The sequence below is a fragment of the Cygnus atratus genome, chromosome 12, assembly GCF_013377495.2.
Source record: "Cygnus atratus isolate AKBS03 ecotype Queensland, Australia chromosome 12, CAtr_DNAZoo_HiC_assembly, whole genome shotgun sequence".
NCBI classification, from domain to species: Eukaryota; Metazoa; Chordata; class Aves; order Anseriformes; family Anatidae; genus Cygnus; species Cygnus atratus.
Window position 1 is genome coordinate 14,133,796 of NC_066373.1, and position 17,439 is coordinate 14,151,234.

A 17,439-nucleotide genomic window follows, 5' to 3' on the forward strand; every position below is an offset into this window, starting at 1 on the left:
CTCCAGCAACTTGCCACATTTCCTGCCTTCTGCAGGACTGTTACTGCCCACTTGTTTAACCTTGCTGGCTCATCTCCCTTGTACTAATTTCACTTTTGGAGGGGTGTGCTGAGCAGGGAAAGCTGAAGCTGTTTAGATAGCTACAGCTTTCAGGAAATAACTCACTGTGCATGAAGGTGCACTCCATGCTTCCTGCTTGCTGCATGCTTCCTCTCAAGCTGCAGAGCCCCAGCCACATGATTTTTAGATACACGGGGCTTTCCCAGCATCATAGGAGGATTAGGTAACTGTCCTACCACTTGTTCCCTCCCTGCTTGGGGTTAGAATTTGACCCCAATACCACAGAAGTCTGTGGACAATTTCATTGACTGAAGCTGGTTTTGGAGTTGGACTATAAATAAAGACACTCTGCAAGGTGTGGAAAGCTGAATAAACCTGATCAACCCAATTGACTGTTTTTTCCTAAAGTCTCCACCCTGCATCCAGCAATCCCACCCGTCAGAGTGAAAGTATAAGCCTAGCAGGAACACTATTAGGCCTTGCAAAGTCGTCACAAAACTACAGATATTGTATACCTCTGGCATTTTCTAGCCCAGCCTCCTGCTCGAAGCAGGACTAGTGGCAGTGCTGGATCAAGTCAGTCGTGGCTTTGCCTAGCTACATCTAGAAAATCTTACAGGATGGAGACCCCACAGCCTGAGTGGCGCATTGTTGTGTTACCCACCTGGTGGAAAAGCTTTTTCTGGCATCTGACCTCAACCTCAGAAATTGAAACATCTCCCTATGCCACTTGTTGTTACCTGCCCCTTGGCTCTACTTTCATAGTGGGTTTCCAAGTGGTTGCAGACCTCTAGAAGACCATCCCTTAACCTCCTTCTTTGCCTGACTAAATAAGCCTAGCTCCCTCAATCTCTGCTTCTAAGTTATGTGCTCTAGGGCCCAGACAATCTTGGTTGTTATCTACTGCATCCTCTCCAGTTTCTCAACATTTTTCTTCGAACCAAAGGCCCTAAAACTGACTGCAGGATTCCAGATGCAGATACACCATTGCTGAGTAGAGGCGTAATGAGTTCTCTCACTTTGACTGTACTTCTGACGCAGCCCAGTCCACAATTTCCCCATCTGCAATGAGAGCATGCCGTGGGTTCATCATCAACTTCACTCACTTCCACCATAACCCCCATATCCCTTTCAGCTAGACTATTTGTCAGCTAATTGATTTCTTTGCAAACTAACATAAACTGATTTCTTTGCAAACTAACATAACCCCCATGCTTACCTCCCTTCTAACCAAACAAATAGCAATTTGAAGCCTGTTTTAAGATCTACTTGAATTACAAAGTTTAAGGGGATTTTGTACTTGGGCTGTTGGTTTGATCTACTGCAGAGATAAGCACCAGCTACAAAATCTGTGTACAGCTCTAAACACATCTATATTTGGCCTGGATCCAATATTGTGTTTTTCAGTGTTGTATGAGCTTTCTTTCCCTGTTGGGATTCCTCATCATGTGGGGAAAAAATAAAAATAAAAAATTAAATAGTTATCTGACCTCTTTTTTCGTAATCTCTCTCAATTATAGGCAGCTAACAAATCAGCCTGTGAAAACACAGCTGCGGTCACTAAAGAGTTACAGCATAGAAAACCTACCAGGAAATTTTAGATGTTTGCAGGCAGCCAATAAAAGGAGAGATAAACAGTACAGCTGACTCACAGGCAGCAAAGCTCCAGCTGTCTTTGAATGCCCCACGAAACAGACTCCTACTAGGTATCTGCAGCAGTTTCACTACACTGTAGTTTTTATGCCCATATTTTTGGAGGTAAGTTAACTTTTGCTTCCAATTTCTTTTACTTAGACCTTTGATTATTAGCTTAACTTAGGAAAGTTTCTCTTGTCCCAAGGAAACCATCTTTGCTATGAATTACTCTTAAAAATTGCCTTTAAAATTAGAAACTTGAAATGAATGGTTTTATAACAATCTCCCTCCTGCCCACCCCAGCTAGGGGAAGATGACAAACTTGGCTGAGGCTTTTAATGTTTTGTTAAAAATAATATAAAATCCTTTATTGCAGAAGTTGCTGAAGAAACACTGATTTTGTGTTTTGTCAGTGAGCTTTGAAATGGGTGTAGGAGGAAAAGCATTAAAAAGAGCAGATCTGTTGGAAAAATGGCTTTAGTACCATACTTACAAGTTAGTGAAACTTCCTCTGTAATTTCATTAAACTATGCCATATTCTGTGATTAGTACTTCCAACAACTTTAGCAGCCTTGGTAAAGTACTGCTTAAATAAGATCTCATTTTAGGGTCAAATATTACCAGCAAACAACTCTAAGTCCAGGTGTGGAAAGAGAAGTAGAAACCTGAATATAGGGACAATGTTCCTCAGCATGTCGTGGTTTGTAACAGAAAGATTGAATTGCTTTTCATTTGTTTTTACAGAATCTCTAATTAAATAAGGTTTTGCAAATCCAAAAAGGAGCTGGTTGCTATCTCTTCCTTTTAATCTAAATAGTAAATTAGCAAGAGTTTCAAGAACTGTTATAGCTGTACTTAATTCCATTTTAAATAGAAGTATGTAAGTTCAAGAATGGTTTAGATCCCGTATTCATTATTTTAGCCTCTTTGTACTATCTTTGGAGTTCTGAATGAACTATTTTGATTACTTAAATGTTTGTTTGCCTTATTACGTACACGGTACTTGTGGGCCCCTTCCAACTCAGGATATTCTATGAAGCTATATTTCTATCCAGCACACAACTGATGGATACTGATTTGTTGTCTACATAATTCAGTATCACTTTAAAGCCACATTTTATATTATAAATAATGGCCCTGCATTTCCAAGTGATCAGATGGAAATAAATAAAAAAAAAATTAATTAGCACCTTCTGGCCTGGGATGGTAAGTTATGGTCTGGACAGTCCTCTGCAATTGGCACATTTTCACTGTCTTTTTAAGGGAAGTCTGATACAGAGTGGTAAAAAGAATTAGCTTTTAGGATTAGGATAGTGGTTATTTGGGAAGGGTTGGTGCAACTTCACTGTGCTTTATTAGTAGTGACAAAAAGTAGGTCTAAAAACTTATTTCTGATATTTTTTTCCCAAGCCAGCCATCTAGAAATGGCCAAACCATTGCCTCTAGTAGCCCAGGAGGATTTGGATAGCTTTACCTTGACCAGGACAGGCTCAGGCTTTGCACTGAAAGCCTTTCATGTTTCATGGAACACACACATCTCCGTGAGGCTGCTGACCAGCCAGAATGCTACACAGAGGTACGTGTCTTCTTTGGTCTACTATCCATGCAGGCTGGCAACACAAAACTACACTGGTAGTACCAGAATGAATCATGGCATGCCCACAATCTCTGATCCCCAAACATCTTTCTGTTCCTAGAAATCCCAGCTTGCCAAGAGGCAAATTGGAGGCAGTTATACTAAGAAACAAGCTCTATTTTTTTTTCTTTTACAAGTTTTAGAAAAGTAGAGATTAATCCTGAAATCATTCATTATCTCTATTACACTAATGTCTTCAGACCCTGACCAGTAATATTGAGCATGCCATGTATGGTATTACATTTTCTGGAGAAAGAGACCTCAGCTGAATTTTATCTAAACCAGCAAGTACGCGTGAAGGAATAGAGCAGTGGAAGGAGGGAGGGATAAGGGTCAGGGTTGGGAGCAATGAGATGTGTATATATGTCCCAATTACAAAATCACGCCACTAATAGTTGATGGGCATCTGCCTATCTGCCACAAAATTCCAGTGGGGTGACAAAGGCACAGAAAGTTTCTAAGAATAACCCCAAGATATTCTGGATGAAGCAAGACAAAAGCATTTTAGGGGAAATCACTGACCTGATTGTTTATCAAAAAAAGAGTCTGATGTGCAACAATGGACTAGTTAAAACTCATTTGTTAACTGAGAACATTGCAATTGAGGTAACTTTTGTTAAAAGTAAAATTCAGATGTCTTAGCGGAATACATAGTGTTTAAATTCTTCCATTATGAAGACAGGAGGAAAAAACAGTATTTTAGATTCAAAAAAAAAAAAATCTGTTCCTGAATTCCGGCAGCATTTGCTGCCATTTTGACAGCATCACTGTCAAATTAAACTGAAAACTTAAAAATACGTAAGGTTCTGTTTTGTTTTTGGGGAGCTGCTTGTTTTTTAGGCAGTAGAAGCCTAGCAATTTTGTAATATGATCTGATGTTATTTCTTTAGTAGCTAGTTTAAAGAAAAAACAACTCTCCATCTATTCACATTTTCTTTAAAACACAAGCTATAATTAAATCAATTCACAGTAATCAACATCTTGCTCCTCTTTGAATTTAACATGCTATGCTGATTTGGTGGCATCTTTTCACTTAAACTTCTTTCCTAAGACTAAAGCCTGTGTCCTGCTTTTCTCTCTGCTACCATTCTGATCCCTTGTTTGCATTACACTGGGTATAGGAAAACTAGGGGAATAAGCTGCAGCCTACTCTGCCTGTAAAACTTTCAACTGTGTGCTGATGATAAATGCTTAGATTTGTGGAAATAAGTGCTAAAACAGGTGGGGCTGTAAACTACTAACAGTGATTGGCTTACAGGCTTGTGAATCAGTACCGCAAATATGAGAAACAGAAACTGAAGTCTGATGACTTAGGATAATGAGAATGAGCTGCAGGTCTGTTGAAATCAACTGAATTTTGAATGAACTCCCATTAATTTTCAGATCAGAAGTAACAGATAATTGGATATTTAAAAACAAATACAACAAAAGCTGAAAGTGTGGCAGGAGTTATTTTCCCTGAAAATGCCCAATTTAATCAACAACTCAATGTTTCCCATGCACAAGGAATTAACTGCCTGGAGTCCTTGGCAAAATCTTACTCTTCTCATGATCAAAGCAAGGCTTCATTACATGCTGTAAATACAGACCTATTTGAATTCAGGTATGCAGTCCAACTGCAGTTGAATTTAAATACAACAAAGTCATTAGAGTAATACTGCTTATATCAAATCTGAATTCAGTTTGTTTTATGTCATGCTTTGATGTAGTCCCATCAGATATGCATGGAAGATCTTAATTTCTCTGTCTATGTGGGTCTCACTAAATGCAAAAGGACACAAGTTTATGAGGGGGAAAACTTGATTTTTCTTAATCTAGCACTTCACATTTCAGCTTTCTCCCATCTTTGCATTTCAAACGCTGCTTCAAACTGTGCTCCTATGTTCATGCTAATCTATTCAGGGTTCTTTCACACTGTTAGAAAAATACACTACACAAGATATAGCTTAATTTTCTTACAGTTGTTTGGAAGATGACAATACTGGTTTTATTGGTAGAATTACATTGGCTTGTGTCAACTATATGGTTCTTTCTCATTTCGATCGTCTACATGATCTGATGTCTAGCTGAAATTCCCTTCAGTCTACCCTGCCTCTACCCTTCTCTCTCTTTTTACAGGGAGAGGAAGCTGCTGCTTCAAGATATAGCAAATGTCAGGTGCTGTAAGTCTGAACGTCTCCTGCCTGCTCTTGGGATTTACCAGTACCATGGACTTGTGGGGATAGTGACTGAGTGGATGAGCAATGGATCCCTCCACTCGCTCATCCATGAGGTACGTAGGAGAAGTAATCTTTTGTGACAAATCTAATTACAAGCTAAGCCAAAAGGGAGCGACCAGCACGTAAATTATGGACAGTAGTCACATCTGCTATTCAGCTTCTGCATTGTACTTCTGTTTACTGTCAAAATGAAAACGTGAATAGTAAAAGTTCCACTCTAGCAAAACCTGTACTTTGTGTTCTTTAGCATCAGCTGTACCCAGATCTTCCGTTTCCCTTGCTCATAAGGATCCTGTCAGATGTGGCTGAAGGGTTGCATCATCTTCACAGCCTTGAGCCTGCTTTCTGCCACTGCAGCCTTAAACCTTCCAATGTCCTTTTGGATATGCAGTACAGAGCCAAGGTGGGAACTTTTAGCCTATAGCCTGTTTGTGTGAAGTCCAGTGACTGCCCTATAGTTGCATGTATTTATTCTAATAACCAACATTTAGTTCTGAGATGGAAGTATTGTTACAAAAACTTACTTTTTTTTTCTCCTGTCTCTGTAGATATCAGATTATGGTCTAACCAACTGGAGGAAACAGCAGCTCAGGTCAGACCTGCAGAACTGCAATCAGAGAAAATGCCAGGATTTAGTGTACATCCCTCCTGAAATACTCAGAGGTGGCCTTCCTTCACGGGAAGGTGATATTTACAGGTAAATGGGATTTCTACGGGCAGCTCATACCTGGTCCTTGCTAGATTCTATAACGTTGCTGAAATCTTTATTTGCAAAGACACTACAATAAAAATGCCAGATTTATATAAATGCAATCAGACAGTATTCCATGTGAGGCTGATTACAGCAGCAAATTAAATGTGAAATTCCCCACATTTGGTGAATAATATCCTATGGTTAAGAACTGTTCTACAAGTTCTTATATAAGTACTTACAAATGGACCCAAACTTTTAAGAGTAATGTAGCTGTCAGAATATTTTCATACACATTTAGGAACCTAATGACCACAATTCATGTGGTTTCTAAGTGTGAACTGTTGTTGGACTTAATTTCAGGAAGAACTGTTCGTGCCCAGATAAAAATCTAGACCTTTATCTCAGGTGTCCCACTGAGGTCCCAAGGAACCTGCTCAGATAATTCACTGAGCCACTCAAGCATTCATACTTCTTAACTTTAGTGATTTATACAAAGGAGGAAGATTATCTGCTGTCACATCTGTTCTGGAACTGTAAAATATTTTGTAGCTGTCTTGATAAATGAGAACCTCAAACTGCAACTATTTTCTGTATGGACATGCATCTTTATAATCTGTTTTTATGGAGCATGTGGACTAACACTACAGGTAACTTTTAAGCAAATAAAACTCCTGCTTTATTGCCACAGAGACAGGCACTAAGGTGAGTCAAACAGTGCATATTCTTGAGACCTATAAATGATGCAACTGATCTGATTTTTTTCATAAACAAGATTTTTGCGCAGGAAGAGGAGGCTTATTTCAAGTGCCATAATTAATTGCCAACATGTCATTCTTATTTAATTTTAGATGCTCAGATATAACTCAGTGCATGAGAAGTGCACATCTAGATAGTGGTGTAATACAGAAAATAGCGTCATATATGAAGTACTGCTTAGTTGCTTGTAAGCTACACGTACATCCATGTTACACTAATATTTTCCTAACAGGTATTTAAGTAAAAGCACTTTCAGACTTTATGTGGAAATACAGCAGAATAGGGGATTCTCTTACATGTGTAATTTAGCAGTACAGCAAGATATATGAATATACAATTAAGTTTATTCTAGAATTGCTTCTTCCACTGTAGGCTGCTTTACTTCTGGCTCATCTGTAGCCTGCTTTTTCCTCTTCCTGCAGGCTTCTTGCTCCTGCCTCTAATTTTGCAGATTGAGGGTTTAACTGTATCTTAGACCACCTGAGATGTGGGTTGTACATACAGAGCTATGGTATCACTGGAATACTTCCTGGTTCATTAGAAAAGGAAAAAAGTATCTGGATCTCCAGCAAAATTTGCTGAAGAAAACAGACATGCAGGGGATGAGGATCAAGTTTTTGGTAGGTTAACTGACTGATAAACTTGTTAGTACCTGCTATAATGTCCCCTTCTTGCTATTTAAATTACTTGAAAGCAAAACAAAAATGACAGGACAACAGAAGGTTCTGAAATTGACAAGAGTAAATGTATTGAAGGTAATAACCTGAAATGTAATTCTAATTGATCCTATTCAAAAAACCATATGTGTATATATAGTTCTAACTTGATTTATTGTAAGAACTGCTTGCTTGAAAATCAAAGCTTAATGCAGAGAAATGTATCTCTTCAAGTTAGGAAAGATTTGGATAGGCTTTGTCTTGGGAAAGTCCTGTCTTAAACCAATAAACTTGCTCTTGGGAGTAATAAGAACATAAATATGAATTCCAAATTAATGAATGTTCCTTTGTGTTTTTTTTCAGTTTTGGAATAATGTGTTGGGAAAGCCTAAGCAGACGGAAGCCTTTTGAAGGTATTCATTTCTATTGTTCGTGTATCATTTTATCACACTAATATTTTCTACAAATTCCCTTACTGTAGGAAAATGATGACACAAACAGCACTGTCTTTTTCCAATGTCCCTTTGCCTTCTATTACTGTCATAGGTAAAGATCAGAATCCCTAAGCAAATCCTCCGTGTCTCCAGGAGGATGATTTTTCTGCAGGGGAAAACTGTAGCTTCTTACCCAACTTGCAGCATTTCTCTGTGCTTGTTGAAGCACTCTGTTACTCAGTTGTGTTTCCTGATTACCTTTAGGGAGAAACAGTACTCTTATATTTCACTGTCACTTCAAAACCAGACAATGTTTTGGTGACAAGTAGCCAACAGGATGTGCAGTATGCTCACTTTAGAGTTGCCGTGAACTTCAAATCCCAATCAAGAAATGTCAGCTTGTGCTAAATTCTCTTAAGAAAAAAGAATCTTACCTTCTTAGATAATAGCAAGCAGTTTTAAAGAACATGGTTTGTAAAGCACTATGCAGTAATTGTCATAGTGGAAGGATGATCCCTATTTTATGCAGGTTGATGCCAAAGAGATCTCTTTGGTATGGGCTCAGTTCTGCATGGCTTGCTGATTGAAGGACTCCTACATTTAGCAGGCTGAGAAGGACCTTTCAAAAATACTGTATAGGAATAGTAGGTTAATATTCATTCACGCAGCTTTCACTTATAGCTGCCATCTTGTGGTTGCCCAAAGTAATTTTTTCTGTACAATAGGATTGATATTCTTATAAGGTGTAAAGTTTTATATGAACTGTGTGCTTAGGATATACCCATAATAATTAGATGTATATCTGAGGGGTCTGTGCATGTAGTTTACAATGCATGGGTACATATTCATTTGTCACTTCTTATTAGGACAGTTCTCTCTCCTGAAATGACCTGTTACAATAACTAGTTATGGTTATTGTTAAAGGCTAGCATATCCATTAACCACAGAGTAAATACATATTTATTTTTGCCTCTAAAAGTAGCCTTTGTTTTAATATACCTGACATAGCTTATGCTGAATATCACTTTAAAAGTTCTGATGTCTTTAATGTTTTTGTGGTGACATTTTCCTATCCATTGCAGGTCAAACAACCCTGCTGGAAGTTCTGACGGGAATCTGCAACAGCTTGCGGCCTGGCATTTCAGAGGAGTTTATACCAAGCAATTTGCCCCAGAGGAACACGCTGTTGCACTTTATTGCTCTTTGCTGGCATCAAGAACCAGATTACAGACCACATACTGCAGGTAACATTCAGGGTTTGCTTTCTTTACAGGGTCTGTACTTGAGACGGTCTCTCTGGGAACACTGCTCTGGCACTCCAAATCAATGACAGAATATCTGAAGTGGAGGGCAAAGCAGCCTTCACATCACCCTCGCAGTACTGTAGATTTCTTTATCTGAAGCTTCCTACCAGAGGTGGCTTACCGATCTCTGAGATTGTATTTTAGTATAATGCTTTTAAAAAGGGGGGAGCTAAAGAAGGGGATATTAGCTAAATGCATTATTCTAACAAAGACTGACCTGTCTTAAGCATTTCTTATTTTCAGTGTTTAACCAGTTCCCTGTGAGGTATGCTGTCATTGTTTGTTAGTGGAACTGTTATGTTTACCCTGTCTCTATTGGAGGAAAAAAAAAAAGCCAAGAAATATTTAAGACTGTGATACTTGAGGACTATTAGGCAAATTTTCAAAGCTAGACATAATGCAAATTGTTTCCTCAGTGCTTGCATATAGTTTTACTGTGTTAAATTTATATATTTGTGTGTAAGCCTTCTGCAAGGGCACATCTGTATAAACAGTTAAGAAAAATTGACTCTGTGACAGTTCTTTAGAATCTTTTCTAAAAGGAAAGTAAAGCATGCATGAGGTACAAGCTGTATTTGAACTGATCTCACTTAGTTCATCTAGCTGCTCAACATAATAAAGTTAATACTCAATAGCATGCTTAGTGAGGTTAGTTGCAATACACTGCCTAAATATATACACACTTTCATATGCAACAGGGTATTTTAAAATGCTTTATTCCTCCTGCAGAATGTGTAGACCTTCTAAATGGAATTTTGACTACTATAAATAAGGAGGCAATTTCTAATGCAGTCTACAATCTGATGGATGCAAAGGTTAGTGCAAAATTACATTTTGTTCCTGTATAAGGATGTTTCTTGATTCTTCAATTACAGTCTTTGTGGTCCAAAATGGGAAAAGGCTTTGTCTTTATTGCTTTACTGGACATGCCAGAGACTACCTTTTGGCCCTTCAAGTTCACTCAGGAATTCTTTAGAAAAAAAAAAGTATTGTAAGGTTTTCTGGCAGGTCTTCTCTAGAAACTGTCAATTGCTACTGAGATTATAAAAATGATAGCTTCTTGCCAGCTACCAGCTGTAATCAGACTGGAAAACATGAGTGAGAACAAATATCAGCTTCAAGCAGAACACACTAAGTCTAGGATCAAGGCCAATTTTTCTTGTATGTACTGATTAAAGATATTTATTCCAAAACCTGGACAGTGTTAATACCTGCTCCAGTAATGCGCTCTTCTGTCTGCTTCACTGTTTCTAAGTTGGCATGTTTCAAATGTAAAACATCACATGTCCTCAGGTCTAAGAGGGTTCTCTGATACCTCCTGAAGGGATGGGGAATGGCAGACAACTGAGGGACACAGCTAACCCCGTATTTGTTTGTTGCCGTAGGAAATCTGGCACAAATCTGACTGCCACGAGAATAGCTATAGCCTATCTAGTTAACTTAGGCACAGTAGAGAAACTACACTGGCACATTTCAGTCCTTGACCAAGTATTCAAACTCCACCTGGACTTACAAAACTGATTCTGTACCACTGAGTTTGTTGCTGTGCTTATGTGAGCTACCTAAATTACTGCATACTAAATTATTTGTGTTGCAATCACATACTGGGCTTATAAAACAGACTTGATCAATGCTTTAATAGGTGGCATAGCTATAGTCCACGTCATTTTATTACCATTGAAGTTTATGGAATATTTGGCAATATGTTCCTAAATAATCTAATACTTTAGTCTCCATTGAGCAAGACTGTTTTTCTCTTAGCTAAATTAGCAATGAGCATTATTTATTGTTCAAGTAACTAGACAAATAATGTATCAAAAATGACTGGGGAAAAAGCTACTGGAAATTCTTGAAAATGGCTTGATTCATTAACTGTTGAATTGTAAAGAGTTGGAATAAATCTGCTGCAGACATACAACATGGAGAAAAGTTACAAGTATAAACACATCCTTATTGCAGACAGAGTTTGGCATATGAAACACAGGATGGTCCTGCTGTTTGGATACTTGAAGGACATGTTATAGCTAGCCCAATATAAGTATTTCGGTATAGGGCTATTCTCACCTTTTCCTGCATGATCCAAAACTGGATTTTAAAGTAGAAACAGTAACAGAAGATTTAAGTCAGATTCTACAACCACTTACACGTGTTAAAATGTGAAGCTGCTCTATGCAGTTCACTATCACTATGTATCAGCATACCCAAGAGCATAATACATAGTGTCAGTGTAAATTCCTGCTCCTGACAACTGTGAACTGAGCAAACATTGGGTATTCTTATTGGCATTCTTGTACTATTTTTTCCAGGAGACAGCACTTAATGCATGCAAAGGTTCAGAAATATACACATTGCAGACAGGCATACGCAATTCCGAGGTAAGTACATGGCACGCATCAGAGTTTTACAAGAGTACTTCATGAGCTTCTTGTTTCTCCTGACAGTGCTGACACCACATAATAAAAACACTCTACAGCTAAATGTCCCTAACCCTTTTTTGTCCCTAGCCAGGACAACTACATCCAGTTAACCAACAAAACCCTGTTTTACCACCTTCTAAGCAGCAGACTCTGCTCTTGCAAAAACAACCTTATCCACTTAAGAGTCACTTTGAACCACTCCTGAAAATGTCCTAATGAAATGGCAAAAATCTAGCCTTTCTTGTGGTGTTTTCAAAATGTCATCTGGGGAAAAAAAGCCTGAGGCTGAATTCTAGCATCTGCAACTTCTTTTCTTAAAGAACAATGACAACAGCTTTGTGATCACTCCAAAATACTGTTAACTCCCATTTTTCAAAGTGATTTTGGCACTTGTTGCAGGCTTGCCAATACCAAAAGAACTGAAGTTCACATGTCTGGATCAGAACTAACTTTAAACTAAACAAGTCAATTTGTAGTGACACTATTGCTGCCAGCAGCACAAGCTGTGGAAGCAATCTAGGACAGAAGTAAAATCCAGGACAGGTAGCCTACAGATCTGCCACAGCATCATAGGCAACTAGCTGAAGTTGAATTAAGCATGTCTACATGCTCACACCTACCTTACTCTGCTCTGCGAAACAGCCTTAGATTTCAAGAGGAAACTGTTTAGAAAAGGTTTTGGAAGAAAGTTTCCAAGATGATAATTCTTCCCTATTTTCATCTTTTTCAGGTCATGTGTCCACAAAAGAACAACAAAGTAATGAGCAAGAAAATCCCTCCTGTACTACCAAGCTTGACAACTATTCTACTTGATAGCAATACAAATCATGCAGGAAGAGAAAATATTCTTGAGATGGATCTGGCAAACTCTATCCCACAGAACGCAACAAAGAAAGGTCTCTACCTTGATATATATTCAGCTCTAACTATCCTAAGAAAAGGATAAACATTACTAGTTGTTCCATAGACACATGCATTTTCAAGTGCAATTGTCCATTCTCAGAACTTTGCCCCCTACTGGTATCATCTGAAGCATGAGCTCACTGCAGAAAAGCAGAGCCACCATGGTATATTTTGGTTAAGTGTGTAGATCAAAAAGCCTCTTAGAATAACTTCAGAACCCTGACCCATAACATATAGCTGCCATTCCTCTGCACATCAAATATTGCCTGTCAAATTTGACAGAACAAGTACATCCTGGAATCTGTTGCCCTGTGTTAGAAGGAATAACCTTATTTTCTTGTCAGCTAATAAGAAAAGGAGTTAGGTTCCTGTTGCTGTTCAATTGCTGTTGCAATTCAAGGGTCTCATCTTATTCTTTTTTTCTAGCTCACCTAGGCTCTGACTGTAGAAAATATTTGTGTACTCCTCCATTATCTGGTCCAATGGCAGGCAAAGAAAACAGTCAGCATAAGGACCCACCACTGGCACTTAAGCACAAACAACAAACTACGCACCCTAAACAAGCAGTGACAGGTAAGACTCTCATTTCCAGTTGAGAAGACAATATTCTCCCAGACCAGACTTTAATTGATGATCAGACTGTTTAGAGATTGGTACAAACACATTTTTTTTCCTGAATTCTCTTGCACACTTGCAGGTATTTCTAGTGTAATAACTCTGCCAAAAACAATACAAATGTCTCATGAAGCTATTGGTACATGGTTACTCCTGTCCTCTGAAGTTCAGGCATTGGCTACTGTGAACATTAACTTGTTGTTTTTCAGGATCATATTCAGACTGAGAACAGGCCTGAAAAAAAACATAGTAAAAACACAAAGTATAGCACATAGGATATTAAATACATTAATTGTTTGTTAAAGTCTGGAAAAAAAAACAATTGGGGGGAGTTTTAAGGTATTTTATACTGCTACAAAAGTAGGTATTGACTAAAAAAAAGGGGGGGGTGACTAAGAAGAAGGGGGGGGAACATTCATTTCCTTTCTGATGTGGTTTGGGATTTTCCTACTGAGCTGGAAACTGCCTAGTAGGAAAGCTTCTGACTTGTGAAGCCTGCCTCTGTTTATAGGTGAAAAGCTGTTTCTTGTTTTTTTTTTCAAATTGGCCTATGATAGGCCTATGATAGTTCCTACGTCTGGCTGGCCATTCTTCTCCACTTCCATTTATTACAGAGGGATGGCATAAATTTAGGATAAAGCAGCAGACTTGTCCATGCAGGAAAAATTCATTGCAGAACTCTACTGTCCAGACTTAAAAATAAGGAGGACAGAGGCACGTTCTCCAAAGTGACAATGGCCTGCAGCTATTAATTTTCTCTTGGTGTATGGTATTTACTGGACATTATAAACCTTAATGTCTGTACTGAGTACTCTAATAGGTGTAAGTCTAAGCTGTCTGTGAAGAGGCAGAACATGGTGCTCTTGATCATTTTTGCCAGAAGTATTAGTTTTGTTACTAGTTTGGCTTCGAGATAGATAGATAGATATATCTATCTATCTATCTATCTTCATCTTCAATTTCCCACTTTCACATTACGTTTCAAACAGTACTGCTATCCTGAACTACCTATTAGCTGTTCTGCTTTCTACAGGACAAAGTTTTCCCACTTATGTACAGCCAAACTGCTTGGTGCAAGTTTTGATCAGAATAGGGCCAGACCTGAAAATCTCCTCCCTTCACACAATCCAGACAATCTTTAAAAATGCTTATTTTCTGTAATATGTTCTTCTTTTGTTTGAAACTCATGATGGAAATACACTGTAGTGGTTATGAACAAAGAACAAACTAACTCTTCCTATTCCTTTCTCCACTAAGTTTATATTTCTAGTAGCTACATTTATCAATGTTGATACTACCACTTGCTAACAACTTCTGGAAGAAACGAGCACTTAGTGGATCTTGTTTTGTTTCCTTTTTTACTCAAGGTCCTTGCTGCAAAGGAAACTGCTGTCAAATATTAACCTGCCAGAGAGGAACCATACTGAGCCGCATGACAGAAGGACGCCTCAACTATGTCCTTGATGTCCTTCGCTCACAGCAAATGCTGTCTCGAATGGATTATGAAACAATCATCTCTTATCCCACAGTGACTGGCCGTGCTCGGGCATTGTTAGACATTTGCCTTTGCCTTGGAGAGAGGGCAGCACAGACTGTAGTGACTGCACTTACAGAGACCAAATGCAGTCCTCTGGGATGAGGACATTGCACAGACTGTCTTGCTGAGAAAAATAGGCAGCTGCTGTGACTTTTTTTTTGGGGTTTGTTACATGGATCAGAGCACTGGTAATTTGGAATGGTAATGATTCACATTCATTCCTCACAACCTGTTGACTGAAGTCAATTATGCCTGCAGCCCGTGATTTTAGTCCTCTAATGGAAAAAGCTAGCTGGATTAAAAGGTCAAGTCAACCAACTGTCTGCAGAAATTACCAAGGCTGGTATAACAAATTCTAATTTGGACCCCAGAGATTGGAGGAGTGTAATGTGTGCCAGAGAAAATATTGTTCAAGTCAGATGATGACACCTTATTTTGTTGATTTTGGAAGACTGGAAAATGGATTATGAGTTTTTGGAGATCACACTACAGAAGAACAGCTATTACTAAATCCTTCCAGCTAAGCACAGTGAAGAACAGGGTACTGGATGAAGAGGGGAAAAAAAATGACTGTCTCAATGGAGCTCTGTGAAAGACAGGTGTTAGTGTGAAAGTCTTAAGAGAACTAAGAAATACTTACTACACAGCGCCTTAAGTAAGCCTTGGAAAACTTACATCATGCATATAGATTATTTTCACTCACAAATGGTCATATGCTCTGAAAACAGGGCACTGATAGCAGCACTTTGTAGAGGTGGGCCTAAAGCATTTGGTAAATAGAAAAACATTAATATCTTATATCCATGCTGTTCTCTCTGTATGACTGCAGCTCAAATGTAAAAATTAAACCAGGTAGAAGAGGTACCAAGCTGATCACTTTTGAAATGGTGGTTCTGTTGAACTGTGAAGGAAAGTAGAAAATTACCTTCATTATAATAACTTCATTATAATGAAAATGAGGTTATAAAAGGTGCTGGTTTTTGAAGGCACAGTGGGATTCCTTCAAATTGCAAGGCACTAGATTAACATGAGAGAACTTGTTATACACTCTACAAGTATTTCAGATGCAAAACTGTTATTCTGTTCCCCTGCATTGCAGAGAGAACAAATGCAGTTTCAAACTGCTGATCTACTTCAGTAGTTTGGCAGGTTGTAATATTAAATTTAGTAATGATGTGTTTTCTAGGCATGCTTGAAATAAGAGGCTTGTTACATCACAGACTATAATACTGCTGGAACAATAAACTTTAGCTATTTTTTTTATGCACATTCATTAAGCTTTAAGACAGCCTTGAGATGCTATATTGTTACAATTAAAATCGATGTCAAGTGTGTTGAAAATAACTTTGTGTATTAAAGGAACTAAACACTGACTCTAATTTTTTTTTTCAATCCACACTTTAAATGGGAACCCTCAGCAGACCAGATCAGCCTTTACTAGGAAAGGATGTCCTTTTCATGAGGAAAACTACTGCTGCCATGGTGTTTTACTTGTTTAGAAGGCATAAGATAATCAGAGTAAAACAGATACTCATTTGTGTGAATTATTTATAGACTTTTAAGAGGGAAGGTGACAAGATTATTGAAACTTAGTTACCAGTTTTCAAAAAATCATTCCATTCAGTTCTCCTGCTGGACACTTCTATAATTCCAACGTGTGCCAGCTGGCAGACTTAATTTTCTTGTCATTATTTTTTTGACATAGAAACAGTTTTGGCCCTCTGAGTTTCTTACTCTGAAACAGCTTTCTACTTGAATATCATTTGATGTCAGACTTAATCCCAGTTTCAATTTTTAATCACAGAACTGACGTGAAACAAGTTGGAGCGGAAGTTACCTGTTTTTACAGACAGATTTTTGCTCTCATATTTGGCTTCCCAATTTAAGTATCTGTAATAGGATGTGACCTTGCAGAATTACTGATCCATTACCATTGTCTTTACACAGATTTTTGTCAAGATAATCCAAAAAGACAGTTTGTATCCAATTACAAAACAAAGGCAAATCTGTTATTTCATGTTCAATTTCATGTTCAAATGAGCCTGAACAGAATTCTTTAAGTATGTTATTCAATAATTAAGTCTAACCCATAATCAGATTTTTGACACCTACTCAACTGAAATCAATACGTAGCTTTACTGAGCCTTTGAATTGAGAATTGATAACCTTAGCTAAAAGCATTGCTATAAACCAACTGTGCCACTGCCCATGCCTTGTTATTAACACATTTAAGCTAATGCAGATTTGTCTTAATATAGGCAAATGCATAGACTTCCTCATAAATCTCCCCTGTGCAATATAAATGTTTAAACTTTTGGGTTTGTTGACAGGTGAAGCTGTTGGGAATTTTTTTTCATAAGCATGGTGTTTTGGAGGGATGCTTTTAGTTCACTGAAATCAAACTGCTGTTGATATAGAAACCTGAAACTAGAATCCCTTTATTTTGTCTCACCAAAGATACGTACTTCTTACAAGGCCTATAATATTTGGTGATATAACAAAGACATTAATATAGATGTGTTTATCACTGATTTTGCTATCCTTTTACCTAAACTATGTTCACTAGCAAAGAT

General features: G+C 38.1%; 2 protein-coding genes across 6 annotated transcripts in view; one reads left to right on the forward strand and one right to left on the reverse strand.

Moving 5' to 3' along the window:
• The window catches only part of OSGIN1 (oxidative stress induced growth inhibitor 1), an 82,732-nt gene that overhangs the window by 54,221 nt on the left and 11,072 nt on the right, over window positions 1-17,439 (reverse strand). The window lies entirely within an intron of this gene.
• On the forward strand, window positions 1,691-16,239 carry LOC118246392 (receptor-interacting serine/threonine-protein kinase 2-like). 2 transcript variants are annotated; one of them, XM_035543441.1, is made up of 12 exons: window positions 1,691-1,818; window positions 3,106-3,271; window positions 5,450-5,603; window positions 5,798-5,953; window positions 6,099-6,247; window positions 8,020-8,069; window positions 9,173-9,334; window positions 10,124-10,209; window positions 11,701-11,769; window positions 12,542-12,707; window positions 13,141-13,287; window positions 14,697-16,239. In XM_035543441.1, exons 2-12 carry the CDS (start codon window positions 3,120-3,122, stop codon window positions 14,966-14,968), a joined length of 1,563 nt encoding a protein of 520 aa, XP_035399334.1. In that variant the 5' UTR covers window positions 1,691-1,818; window positions 3,106-3,119; the 3' UTR covers window positions 14,969-16,239. The 2 variants fall into 2 exon arrangements, with proteins under 2 accessions (XP_035399334.1, XP_035399335.1); XM_035543442.1 differs by having other exon boundaries at window positions 1,712-1,818; window positions 3,110-3,271.

Bases quoted from the DNA above. Each gene is read 5' to 3' on its own strand.
- LOC118246392 (XM_035543441.1), top strand. From the start codon at position 3,120: ATGGCCAAACCATTGCCTCTAGTAGCCCAGGAGGATTTGGATAGCTTT. The intron at 3,272-5,449 runs GTACGTGTCTTC...CTCTTTTTACAG, and splicing joins AGCCAGAATGCTACACAGAG to GGAGAGGAAGCTGCTGCTTC. The intron at 12,708-13,140 runs GTCTCTACCTTG...CTTTTTTTCTAG, and splicing joins ACAGAACGCAACAAAGAAAG to CTCACCTAGGCTCTGACTGT.